The sequence below is a fragment of the Ixodes scapularis genome, unplaced genomic scaffold (assembly GCF_016920785.2).
Source record: "Ixodes scapularis isolate PalLabHiFi unplaced genomic scaffold, ASM1692078v2 PGA_scaffold0__279_contigs__length_252992795, whole genome shotgun sequence".
NCBI classification, from domain to species: domain Eukaryota; kingdom Metazoa; phylum Arthropoda; class Arachnida; order Ixodida; family Ixodidae; genus Ixodes; species Ixodes scapularis.
This window is the reverse complement of record NW_024609835.1, coordinates 98563527-98576627: the sequence shown is the minus strand read 5'-3', so window position 1 is coordinate 98576627 and position 13101 is coordinate 98563527. Positions and strand designations below refer to the sequence as shown.

Below are 13101 nucleotides of genomic sequence, written 5' to 3'. Positions count from 1 at the left end.
TTCTTTTGCAGGCCGAGAGACGTCCCAACTGAAACTAAACTGCGCTGTCATCGCGCGACGCAGCAGAGGCTGGTTGCAGTGTCTCTCCACGGGGCGCGGTGCCGCCGGGGCTGAGATGCGCTCCGATAGCAAACCGAAACTTAAAAACCGGTCGATTTTGTGCGGCTTCCAGAAAGCCGCAAAAATGCTTCGCGTGCCTTCTATCGTTCTGCAATTTGTTGATTTAGTGTTTTTCGATGATGCTGAACAATTTTTTAATTAAAACCTTACCCTTAAACACAATATTAAAAAGTTAATTACGCTAAAATAATTAACAACTTAATTATCCCGGACTTTAATGATTTTCCTAAATGGGCCCCTGGCCCTAGGACCAAAACGCCCTAAGCCTTTTTTCGTTGCGAAGGACGCAATCGATCCCGAAGCGCCTAAGACTTATTTTTTTTGTACGCTTCTACAAGTTAACAGATAACAAAAGTTAAACAAACTACATAAACATTTTCGAGATACACATATTCGTTTCCGGTTGATAAAGGAAATATCGAGTATGAGCACCAAACCTAGTGGTTCCAGACAGAGACTCGAATACGGAGTTCACCATGCCCGAACGGTTGGTGTACTTTCCGCTACCTCAAGCCACAGCCGTGGAAGAGAGCTGATCGATTACCTCAGTCTCGGTGCTGTCAAGAACGTTCAACTTATCCCTTCTAAGCGAGGGGAGTTAGAAGGTTTTTCTTGTCTCGATCCTCGCTTTGATTTTTTTTTCGTGGCGCTGTTGTAAGTTCGGTTATTTTATTATTTGTGGCTTTTGTTTTCTCGACAACATAATGCCGAAATTTCTCTATAGGCAGATGGGCGCCTCACTTCGGATTGGCTACACTTTTATGCAATGGAGCTGAAACTCTTTGGGAAAACACTCGATAAGTATGTCAATGCCTTCAAACTCAGTCACTAGCTGGGAGGATCTAAGTCAGTTTCTAATCCCCATTTGTTGTAGGGGATTTGTCGTTTGTTGTTTGTTGTTCATTACCAATCGTTCGTTCTTCATCTTTCATCGTTCGTTTTCGTCGTTCTTCCTTTGTCATTCATTTATTGGCATCGGTACTTCGTCACCCTTTGCTCGTTATGCGTTCTTGTTGTCGTTCACTGTCGTCACCAATGATCGTCGTCGCAACCGACTGTCGTCGCTTGTCGTTGTCAACGCCCTTGTCCCTCTCTTTTATCGTCGTCACCGTTCGTTGTGATTGTCATCGTCAGTTTGTGCTATTCGCTGCTGCTCACTGTCGTCGCTATCGTTTGTGTGTAGATATATATATATATATATATATATATATACAGTAGTGAACAAAAAGATATGATATTTCTGTTTCACGTGGGTAACCTTTCTTCGAACTGTGGTACAGATATAAAAATTGTAATGGAACACTACATTAACGTATTTATAGAGTAGAAACTAATGCTTACTTAAACATGAATCAATCAACTAGACGTCGAGCAATGCTTCTGTAAAAGAAACAAAATATAATATATTTTTGTGTGAAAGAAACGAAATATCATATTTTTTTGTTCACTACTGTATATATATATATATAAATAAAAACGCTTCGTGAACATTTTTTTTTGCTATCGTGGCGTCGTTTGCAGTCTGGTGTTCGTCATTCGTCGAAAGCTGTTCTTTGTTTTGAGCCTTAAGACTGGCCCACACACTTCCAAATTCTTACCACCGTGCACCTTAAAACCCCTCAAAATCTGTCACTACAAGAGAATACGTTGGCGGCATCTATCGGGTGGCCGTGGAACACTTGCACTTTCTGTATATTTGCTATTTTGTTTCGCTCATCATTCTTTCTAGGCTTAAAAAACTTGTGACAATGTTGTCACAAGACAACGTGTGACAAAGCTTTTGACAACAACCCTTGCTTTCATATAGTAGAACATCTGACCTCGCAAATGCTGCAAAACGTTCGCTCTAGGGAAATAGAGTTCCAGGGCCATATCATAGATGAAGACAGCGTGGCAGAGTGTTCTCTCGTCCTAAGAGGTTTTAAGGCGCAAGGTACTGAGAAAACGAGAGGGAGTCAATGGGCCTTAACGCACGTCCATGCGACGCCGTGAGTGGCCTACGGCGTTTCCCCCTCTACCGATCTCTGTCTCCCTTGACCACGTGCCGCCGTTATTGAACCGATTTGCAGAACAATGAATCGCGCACCCTTCGATTATACAGGGACCTTAGTTCCATTTGTCGTCTGGTCTACTGTGCTCTCATAATTTATCATTCTTTATTTCTTGTTCGCCGTAACCAGTTGTCATTGCAGTTGATTCCACAGAGGCTGTATAGGTATACCGAACGCTATCACTTTTACCAAAAACGTCACAAATATAGGGTACCTCAACGCGTAAGACTTAAAATGAACGTTTTCTATGAGGCGAATTTTCTGGCAAGAAGTAAAAGATTAACACGCAACTTTGGGATGCGGCAAAATAACGAATGCCGCTCCGGTGGCTCAGAGGGAAGGCGCAGGCCTATAGATCCTCAGGTGGTGGGTTCGAATCCCGGTCACCTAGGGATTCGTATCCGGGGCTTATTGCGGAGAAGGAGTCGTGCACCCGAGGTTTCGGTTGCACGTCAAAAGATCCGCAGGAAGTTAAAATTAATTGTCAGCTCATCGCTGGGACGTGCCAGATGCCTTTCGTTAAATTGCAACGTAAAAACCGAATTTCTTTATTTTTTTTTGACCTCGTTTATTTAATATTTTAACGCTGGGAAGCTTTTATTTTCTAACACTTGTGTACTTTACAGCTTTTACAAACCTTTTACAAACAAGCGTGTTGTTTTTAGAGAGACATTGTTGCTAATGGCATTAGGACGGGAAAATGGGAGGTGGGTAAGAAGACAACTTGGCTACGCCAGTGCAAATAACACGGAAGCAATAAAGCCCTACACTTTTGTCATCAGTAGCCACAACGCGCGAGGAGAGCAGTGTTCTTGGGACCCAACCTTCCTTCGGAGCAGCAGAAAATTATCATTGCGTGTTTTTTCTACCGGCGATACACCATTTGACGTAGCACAAGAAAAGAAAATAAGGAAGTCTTCCCTACAGAGTTGCGGAGAGTTGCGGGGAAATCTGACACCTATGGAGGGCTATCAGCCAGAGGCGCTGTCCAAACAACCTTTTAACTCACGATTACGCGCTGCGCTGTGACGCCTTCATTGACGCTAAGATGAGGGCCGGAGTCATTGAAAAAAAAAAAAGTTTGCCTAGGTGTTTATTTTGCTGCCATTGACTTTCTGTCTTATGCCTGACCGCGTGACACCGCGTTACCCCACGCGTCTGCGTAATTGATTGGCAACATATTCCGTTAATACGCGCGTGGAAAGCACGGAAGTACGAGGAAAGTAGTAGTCGGTGACAGGTTAGAAACCCGGTGACTCGGGTTGACGAGCTCCGTTCACAAACGTTATTCACCGTCTTCAGTTCCCCCCGCTGTCGAGAAAATGGTACGTCGCCTTCTCCGCGACATCGGCTTCATGCAAGAGCTGGGCGAGCAAAGCTCAATCGCCGCTAATCAGGGGAGACATTGTCGCCTCGCTCGATTTTCTGAACCAACGGGCCTCAGGTCTGTGACGACAGAACACGACAGTGACTTCGTTACACGAACTAAGTCACTTCGTGGGGAGTGGGATTAGGTAATCCTTGATTATACCTTGTTGGTCGTGTGGCCGATTTCGACGATGAGATATTTGTCGAGGGTGCAATATTTCGTAATAGGCCGATCTCGGACCAGCCAGTTTCGTTGCACCACCGCTGCCGGCATGCATCGTGGGAAATGTAGTCTTTCTGCACGCGCGACAACCTTGCTGGGGGTCTGCGCGAACAGAGCATATTACGACACGAGCTGTCTCGCGAACTGGTGTCTGCCTCCTGTGAACTACGGTTATGGCGCATGCATGGTATATTGGGTAAAAAAAAGACATTTTAGAGCGCAGCTCTTAGGGGCCCGTTTCCGGCTTGAGCGGCGTCGGCGTCGGCGTCGGCGTCGGCGTAACCGCGCGGTGCATCATGGGAAATGTCCCATAATGCACCGCGCGAGCCCCCCACCGGGGTCACGTGACCTCGTGGGGGGCACGTGACCCCGGTGCATCATGGGAAATGTCCCATAATGCACCGCGCGAGCCCTCCACCGGGGTCACGTGACCTCGTGGGGGCACGTGACCCCCCCGAGGTCACGTGACCCCCCGAAGTCACGTGACTCCCCTGAGGTCACGTGACCCCCGCCGATGTCGCGTGACCCCCAATGACGTCATTGTCACTGATGACGTCACCGGCATCCACATCGTCATCGTCATCATCACTGATGACGTCACCGGCATCCACATCGTCATCGTCATCATCACTGATGACGTCACCGGCATCCGCATCGTCCTCGTCATCATCACTGATGACGTCATCAGTGACGTCACTGATGTCGTCACCGGCATCCACATCGTCATCGTCATCGTCACTGATGACGTCACCGGCATCCGCATCGCCATCGTCATCATCACTGATGACGTCACCGGCATCCGCATCGTCATCGTCATCATCACTGATGGCGTTACCGACATCCGCATCGTCATCGTCATCATCACTGATGACGTCATCAGCGACGTCACTGATGACGTCATCAGCGACGTCACTGATGACGTCACCGACATTCGCATCGTCATCGTCATCATCACTGGTGAAGTAAACAGTGATGTCACTAATGACGTCATCGGTACCCGCATCGTCATCGTCAATGATGACGTCATCAGTGACCTCAGTGATGACATCATCGGCATTGGGGGTCACGTGACCCCCCCTGGTTAGTTTAACCCCCCCCCAGTGCCCTTCCCTCCTCCTCCTCAAGAGCTGCGCTCTAATTCGGCGTTACAGGGAGTTGTAAGCAGCTTTCACTTTTTTGAACGAATAAATGCGGAATGCAGCATTTATTTATTAGTCAAGTGAAGTATATCTGGTGGTTGCAGTGCCGCTCTTACAAATCATACACCGCATACCAGTTTGAGGGCGTACCAGGAGCTGATGCCACTGCAATCTGTCAACGTCGCATAAGGCATAAGCTAAAGACTATAAAAAATGTCTGAAGTCACCAAGCTCGAGCTAAAATGAACTGTTAAAATCGACGCCTGCGTGAAAAAAACTAAACTTTTCGTCAAAGGTGTATTTTGTAGTTCCTTTTTTCTTGTAAAATTACAAAGCGTAGCTCCCTTTCTGCACAAAAATATGGCCAAAAAACTTGTCAGGGTCAATGGCGGCGGTGACGCAGACGACCGAGTAAAGTGGCGGGGCGCGTTTGGCGCAGGTATTGATAGATGGCATGAGTAGCAGCGTCGGAAGGTGTAGCCAACCACCGAAAGAAAGCAGACGACACGCAAACGAAATCCGTCGGCAGCAAAAACGCCGTCGTTATGCAACCTCACCGGGTTTTTTCTTTTTAACTTCAATTTTTGCTTTTATTGTCCAATTTATTTTTGAACCAAAAGTACAGTACACAAAGATTATCTTCATTTTAGTAAATCACGGTCGTCGCGAGCAGTCTCGATAAGGAGGAAGCATCATCTACCAATACGTGCGCCAAACGCACCCCGCCACTAGACTCGGTCGCCTAAGTCGCCGCCCGCTGTTGACTCTAGCAAGCTATTTTACCAAAAGAGAGCTACGTTTTCTAATTTTACGCACAAAAGAAAAGAAAAAAAAGAAAGGACCTGTGAAATACACCTTTGACGAAAAGTTCAGAGTGCTTCGTGCAGGCGTCGATTTTTACGGTCCATTTTAGATCGAGCCTGGTGACTTCAGACACCCTATATATGAAAAAAATACTCTTAGATAGAACAGCGGCAGCCAATAGCTTGAGTAACCGCTAACAATGAAGACTGTGATGATATCACCATAAAATTTTCATGTCTTTACACAAAAGCTTTCGTGAACCAACGAAGATACCTTTGTGATTTGGCGACGCACACTGTGGCAAAAAAAAAAAAAAAATCATCGAAGTTAAAAAAAAAAAAAGTCTTTAGGCGCACCCTGCGGTGTCGTAGAAGTTCGTTTTTGGAGTATTTACGTCATGAAAACAAGAGGGAGAAATTGGCTAGCGGTTTGGCTTGCATTCTTTTAAGGTGCATACATTACATAATTTTTAACCTGTTACCAGCGAATCGAAGTGGCCGCTGCCATTTTGATGGCGTTGGAGCATTAAGACAACTAGTTTAGCCTTGACAATGTGGCACAATAAGATGTGGAAGTATTCATCATTCCAAAAAAGGGCTCGTTACCGCTGCCGTTTTTAGCGTTCGTGCTTTTGGCGCCTGGTCTGCTCGACAAACAGTTATTATAAAGTACGCTAGAAGTTCAATGGCGCTAGTGTGCTGCGGCGAATTGAAGCAGACAGCAATCAGTCGAAAACTGACTTCCGGTAATGCGTTTCTATAGAAAAGATGAGTGCATTTTCTCCTTGCGCTCGATTCTAAGAGCAAATATCCGGAATAACAAGTACGTATACTAGGCAGCTTGGAACATTTCCCAGTCAGGCCGACGAAAGAATCGCTCAGATAGGGCGTTTTAATTTACTATTTACTGTATTGAAAACGGAGCTAAAACGGCTTCGTAGGTGTATTTATGTGCACTGTCGGACACTGTTAGCGCGAACGCGGCGTCGGCGCTTTTCAGCATGGGGAATATACGTGCCAAACGAAAGAAGGACATCTGAAAAACGAAGAAAGACGGCAAAAAATACGCAGTGACACTGGAGCAGAAGCTCCCTGTGCATGTACGATCAAAATAAATTTAAGGCCATGTAATATAGTCTGATTTTAGCATAAGTAATGCCTTATTCTTTATGCTCTGCGAAGATGCTTGTTCCACGTTCAAAACATCACCCGCACGCTCGAAATCTTTGAGAACAAGTGCCCATGAAAGCTGCGCGGCATAGAAAAAATAAAAAAAAGACATCATTCATAGACCACGTATTTTATTCTTGAGGTTTTGAATGTTTTTAATCGCTCGTAAAGATGCAAGGTGGGGTAATTCTCATATAATGACACAACTGGCATATTAGCAATATATAAGCATCACCCGAATGCTAGCGACCCTTGAACTCACCTTATATTCCTTTCGATTGTTATTTTGCTCAGAATAACACTGTACTCAGAATCGTAGCTTGTGTTTACACACCAGGGGCGGTTTGCTCGAAGCGCTAACCTCGGGTAAAGTTAGCCGCAGTACCTAGGCGAGGGATTTCGAAATCATGATGCGACTGGCTCGGTAGGGAGGATGCGGGGAAACATGGCGGTACCCCGCTGAGTTAGCGCTGCTCGCTTTAAAACTAATATGTCGTTGTAGCTGCAATATTGGACGCGTTAGTCAGCAACGAAAGGTGCAGGAGGCTTTCGCTTTGCCTGACCTCACTTAAATCGCGAAGCATGAGCAATGACTTCGCCGCATTTTTTAGATAGCCTTTCCATTCTGGCCATTCCTAAGCCTAAATGAACGCGATAATTGTCGGCATGGCAACATCTTCGGAAAGTGGATTGCCTTGACTCAATCGGCCGGGTATTGATAGCACACAAACGCAGACAGCGTTCCAATAGCACCGAGGTGCATGCTACAAGTGTAGGTACACGCGTTGCACGTGCTGGCGTCTGCAGAAGTAATTGTTCTAAAGCAAAAAGTCTAAAACAAATTTTGCCTTGCACGCGCGTTTTTCGAAGCCTTATTACGATTATTTACTTCGAATCTTTTATAAGAGAAAAGCCAGCGCGCGCGGACCGTAAAATTGCACTTCCAATGTTCTCCTCGATGCTTGGGTAATTTAGAAAAAAGGTCTATTGGGACGCTGTCTGCTTTTGTGTGTTATCAATTCCCGGCCGATTGAGTCAAGGCAATCCGCTTTCCAAAGACGTTGCCATGCCGACAATCATCACGTTCATTTAGGCTTAGGAATGGTAGGAATTGAAAGACTATCTAAAAAATGCGGCGAGGTTATTGCTCATGCTTTGCGATTTAAGTGAGGTAAAGCAAAGCGAAAGCTTCCTGCGCCATTCGTTGCCGACTAACGCGCCCGATATTGCAGCTGCAACGACATATTAGTTCCAAAGCGAGCGGCGCTCACTCACCGGGGCACCGCCATGTTTCCCCGCTTCTTCTCTACCGAGCCAGTCACCGGATTTCAAAATCCCTCTCGTAGGTATTGCGGCTAACTTTAGCCGCGATTAGCGCTTCGAGCAAACGGGCCCTGGTGTGCAACAGAGGTTTGGACTAGAAATATATGGCGAAGTTTAACATCGTTCACCGGTTAAAAAAAAGTGCTAAGTAGCGCAATTACTGCTTTACAATGTTAATAATAGATACTATTCGGTACGACCCAAATAACAAAAGTGTTACATGTTATTTTCCGTCGAAAAGACAAAATTCACGCGCGTTTTGCCAAAGGAATGAACAGGAGTACCGCAAAACTAGACTGGTGGCTGCCTGCTTCAATTCGCCTCCCGGAAGTCGCATAAACAATAATGCCAGTTGAACCTCTAGCGTACAATATATAATAACTCTATGCTGCTCGCTTTTCGGAATCTCAACTATGCGCATTCTGGACTGTGAAGATCGCACTCTGGGCTGTGGATTTGCAAATATTGTACTCCGTTCACCCTTAAGCTGAAACTGTAGTCAAAGCATGCTCGAGCTAGTCCGCGCTTCTGACTTTGAGACTTGCATTTCTAGCGCGAGCGCTTGTTCTCCGGAAGAACTCTTCAAAGAAGCGACCTCGAGCTCTCGTGCTTGTGGCATTGGCTGCAGTCTCGGCTAAAGGGTGAACTGAGTATAAAATGGTGTATGCTCGGCGTCAACTTTTTTTTGCGCCACATTTTAGGGTTAGTGCAGCTTTCGCAATACCCCAACGATATTAAATATACTTGTGGGAGCGCGTGGCTTTGTTTGGCGTCTCCTTTGCACGAGAGTGCATGCGAAAAGGGAGCAATGCGAATAGACCTGATTTCTAAGCACTGCCGGACTGCAACGCGGTGAAAACTAGGGTAGCCCTGAGAGCGTAGCAGAAAAGAAGTTGAGACCGAGTACCTCAATATATTTTTCTGATAAGCTTCAGCTTCTCTCGAATTTACCATAGTACGCGACCTGATCATGATCTCTTCGGCTTCACAGACTGTGCCATAGACGAGGACTACCGGATCAGGGGCTACGCCAAGCTGCCTTCGTGGACATGCGACCAGTACGGAAACTTCCGACATGTGCAGTGGCTCTTGGACCGCTACTACTGCCTTGAGGAGGACGGCAGTGTCCTGCAGTCCTTCGAAAAGAAAAAAATCACCAAGGACGAGGACATCGCGCGTCAGTGTGCTCTCTCCGATTTCGACATTTACTGCCAAGCTGAAAAGTTTAAGAATACCACAACTTGCGAGGATCTGTTCCCTAGTTCATTGGAAGCCTTTTGAAAACTCCTCGAGGCCCAGACTAACCTTCGCCAAACATGGATATTGGGTTTAGGTTGATTAATTTAAACATGCATATATAATATTTGGCCGACGAGTGCGCTCTCAAAACGCCGTTAAGTTTGCGTAACTTCAGATGGATGACCTTTTTCCTCGTGAAAGTATGACAGCTGCATGGACATGTTGGTACCCGTGAATGTGCAAGAAAAATATTGAGACAGGAACGGGTGTGGCTTCCGCTTGTTCAATAAAATGTTAGTTCTTTTGTTTACGTAAAGCGTAAAAGTAAAAAAAGAAAAGAAGTAATAAAGAGGCCATGAAATATTTTGGGCTTGAATTTGCCAAAAATGTGTATCGTGTCGTGTGACATAAACACACTAGAAGACAATGGTAGTTGGAAGCACGGGACATGACAGTGGCGCCATGAGGTGGCTCCCACCAGAAGCAGTTCGCGTAGGCGTCACGTGTAGCAGCCGACCTTAATTTCCAATCAACTTACCTAAGCACAGCGATAGAGAAAACATTGGGGGCCACACTCGGCACTAACTTGTTCTTCCACGGTACCTAGAAATTGAGAACACACATCTTCTCCGTGAGATAGCCGAAAACAGCTATGACCATTTCAATCCCAGTACATCCTCTCCATCCGTCGGCGAGCATAGAAATCTGATAATAAGAAGAGCGAACAATGCTTTAACTAGGGGTGTGCGAATACTCGAATTCGAATCGAATAGCAAGTTCCCGAATAATTCGATTCGCGAATCGAATTCCTAGTGTTCGGTCACTCGAATATTCGATATATTTGGCCAAAGACGCGCGGTGACGAAAGAGCAATTTTTTCTCCCGATGTTAGACAGGCCACGCGAAAAACACCCCTTGGTCCTACCCACGAAAATCTAGCGCTTAGAGTAGAAAAAAGGAAAGTAACGAACGCCAAAACTTTATAGCACGGAGATTTACTCATGATCGTGGCACAATCTAACCTTGAATCACAACCGAAACATCCCGTTTGCGCCGTTTCCAGAGAGGAATTTTTGGGAGGCCGGAATTCCGTGTCATGCCTACTTCTTTTCACGAGTAAAGCCCTTCGTTTCAAATTGAAGCGCCGATGTAGAACACACTTGCCACACTCACAGAAATCGGCGACAGCAAATCACAAAAAGGAAACCGCCTTAACCGCCGACGAAACCAGCCGAGTTGTCGTTGTCGTTGTTTTAGGACTGCAAGCCTCTAATTCTGATTCGGAACGAAACGGAATGGAAAACTAATGTGCCTAGATTGGAGAGGGTTTCCAACCGTTCGATAGCTGCGTTAGAATTACGTACTGTGAGAAAATGACGAAAAACAAAAGCGTCGATCGGGCAGGCGTCGTCGCTCTTCCGTTTGCTCGCACTCGCCTTTTTTCCACGCGAAAATACAACGCATGCGCACTTACGACCAATCTGCGCAGGAACCGTCTCCGTAGTTTCAGTTTCGCTTGCTCCCTCTTTTAAATCTAGGCTCTCTAAAACAGCATAGATGGATGGAGTAATGGACGCATAGTGGCAGTTGGACGCTGACTTGCGCCACCTAACCATATGATTTTTTTACTTCAAATTATATTGTTTAAGCCTGTTTACTCAGATTTAACAGCTACCTTTTTATTTATATAAAATAAAATCCCGGGTGTCTTTTTTCTCTCTTAAAATTGAGACAAAATATCGCAACATGCCCTTTTCTGAAATATATAAATATGCAAAAAAAAAAAAAGAACATGACGCGGTGTTAGGTCGTTTTTTTAAAGAGACTAAAAGGCACGCGTGGTTGTAGCGTTGGGTTTTTTGTGGCGATTAAGGTAGATAGATTATGTTTGCGACATAAATCTGGATTTAGTGCCCAGCGTCCATCAACAACTGCTTTTTTTTAACGAAAACTTCTATACATTTGTGCTTTTTGTCGTTTGAGATGCATATTCTGCACCAGGCGTAAACTCTGCACATATAATTATCTCAATCACGACACACTTTGAAAAATTCCTACAAATAAAACCACTATTCGGTATTCTATTAATATTCGTTTTTTTTAAATTCAATTCGGTATTCGATTTGATAACTACTATTCGGTATCCGCACACCCCTACTTTCAAGTAGATTCGATCAATTACTGGCATTAGTGAATGTCGTCTAGTAATAATTTCCCGGCCGTCGAACACACAAGCGTTTCCTATAGAGGAGTGGATCCCGGCGCAGGTAAATGAAACACATGGCGGCGTGTTGCTGTCGTTGCCGCCTAGAACTGTGGGTGACACGATTGAACCCTAGCTCCGAGCAACTCCTGCTGGTCAAATATCGTGCGAACACACAGAGAGCAACGCTGGACACGAGTATGTTTTGGAATTTGTTGTGGCCAGACGTTTCCTCTGGAGCAAGACCGATAAGCATATGGTTGCGGGAAGGTGCAGACGCGGCGAAGGCGCCGCTGCCGTTTTGGAAGATGCCGGAGCGGGGGGCGCTAAGCCGGAAGCGTAATGTAAACGATACAATGTGGGGGGATTTAAACATATACCCCTTTAAAGACTAAACTAAACAAAGCGCTAAAAAGATACGACGAGGTGATTGCGCGGATGGCGCAAGTGGAGTGGTCGTAGCGCTATCAAGACCGGTTTACTGATTAATGCGGCTGCTTTTTCGGCATGTAGGTCCACCGTAAGAGGGATATTGATGTCACGTGACGTAAAGTTGCTGAATTTTTGGAAAGTAGAGCCAAAGCTCCCCGTATCGCAGTGTTGTACACGTTCCTAAAAAAAGAGGAACGAAAGCTCGTTCCTCGTTCCATCTGATTTTTGGACCGCGTTCCCGTTACAAGTTCCAACTGTGAGAAAGGAACTCCTTCCCGTTACAGTTTAAAAAAATGGAACGTATCGTTACATATACGTTACATTTGCATTTTTCGCTAAGTACCACATTTAGTTAAATCAAGCAGAGTTTTTTTTTTTTTTTTAAATCTCTTCCGTTAATTGTCAACATACGAGTTTGTATGTCGTGATGGAAGGGCACCCGGAGAAGAAAACACGCGGAAGCAGGGTTTCATTTGTTGATATATTAATGTTAAAAAGCTCAGCTATTAACCATGTCCATGCTTTTATTGGACAATTCAGACGAGCCAAACGTACTTTTACCCAAGATTGCACGAGCGTTTTACAACAACCTCAAACGTTTCAATTTAACAGACTCCCGTGTTAGAACTTAACAAAAGTTGCTTCTCGATGTTGCTGTCCGCAAAACGAGCAAGTAAAGGAGAGGGTGGAGCTATTGGAATGTCAGTCTTGAAAGCTACAAATACTTCGTTGTGAAGGTTGGATTTGCTGTTCAGTTCCAAGGTGGGGGACAAGAGAAGGAATAAAGGTATTTTTTATGTATCTTTTAAGTGAGCACTGTTCGGGATACAAGGGTGAGTCCGATATCTGGCAATCTGTGATCTTGTTGTAAATTTTGGGTCTCGCTGTTGAAGTTCAGAAATGGCTGTAATCGGAATACGATTTCTGGGTGTATAAGGATTCGTGAAACCAAAGAAAGTTACTGAGTTGAGTACAACCCTCCTTCTTTCTCTTTTCCTACGACTAAAAGTTTTGCTTTTTGTACCGCAGT

At 45.3% G+C, this 13101-nt stretch overlaps 1 protein-coding gene across 3 annotated transcripts in view; it reads left to right on the top strand.

Annotated features, from left to right (window-relative positions):
* Positions 1-9823, top strand: part of LOC8052629 — a 225557-nt gene extending 215734 nt beyond the window's left edge. For 2 of the 3 annotated variants that reach the window (XM_042289205.1, XM_042289207.1), the window contains exons 8-9: positions 12-68; positions 9189-9823. In XM_042289205.1, the coding sequence (XP_042145139.1) occupies positions 12-68; positions 9189-9478 (347 nt within the window). In that variant the 3' untranslated portion in view covers positions 9479-9823. The remainder of the gene's footprint in view (positions 1-11; positions 69-9188) is intronic. The other variant, XM_042289206.1, reaches the window with a different exon arrangement.
* The last annotated feature ends 3278 nt before the right edge of the window (positions 9824-13101 follow it).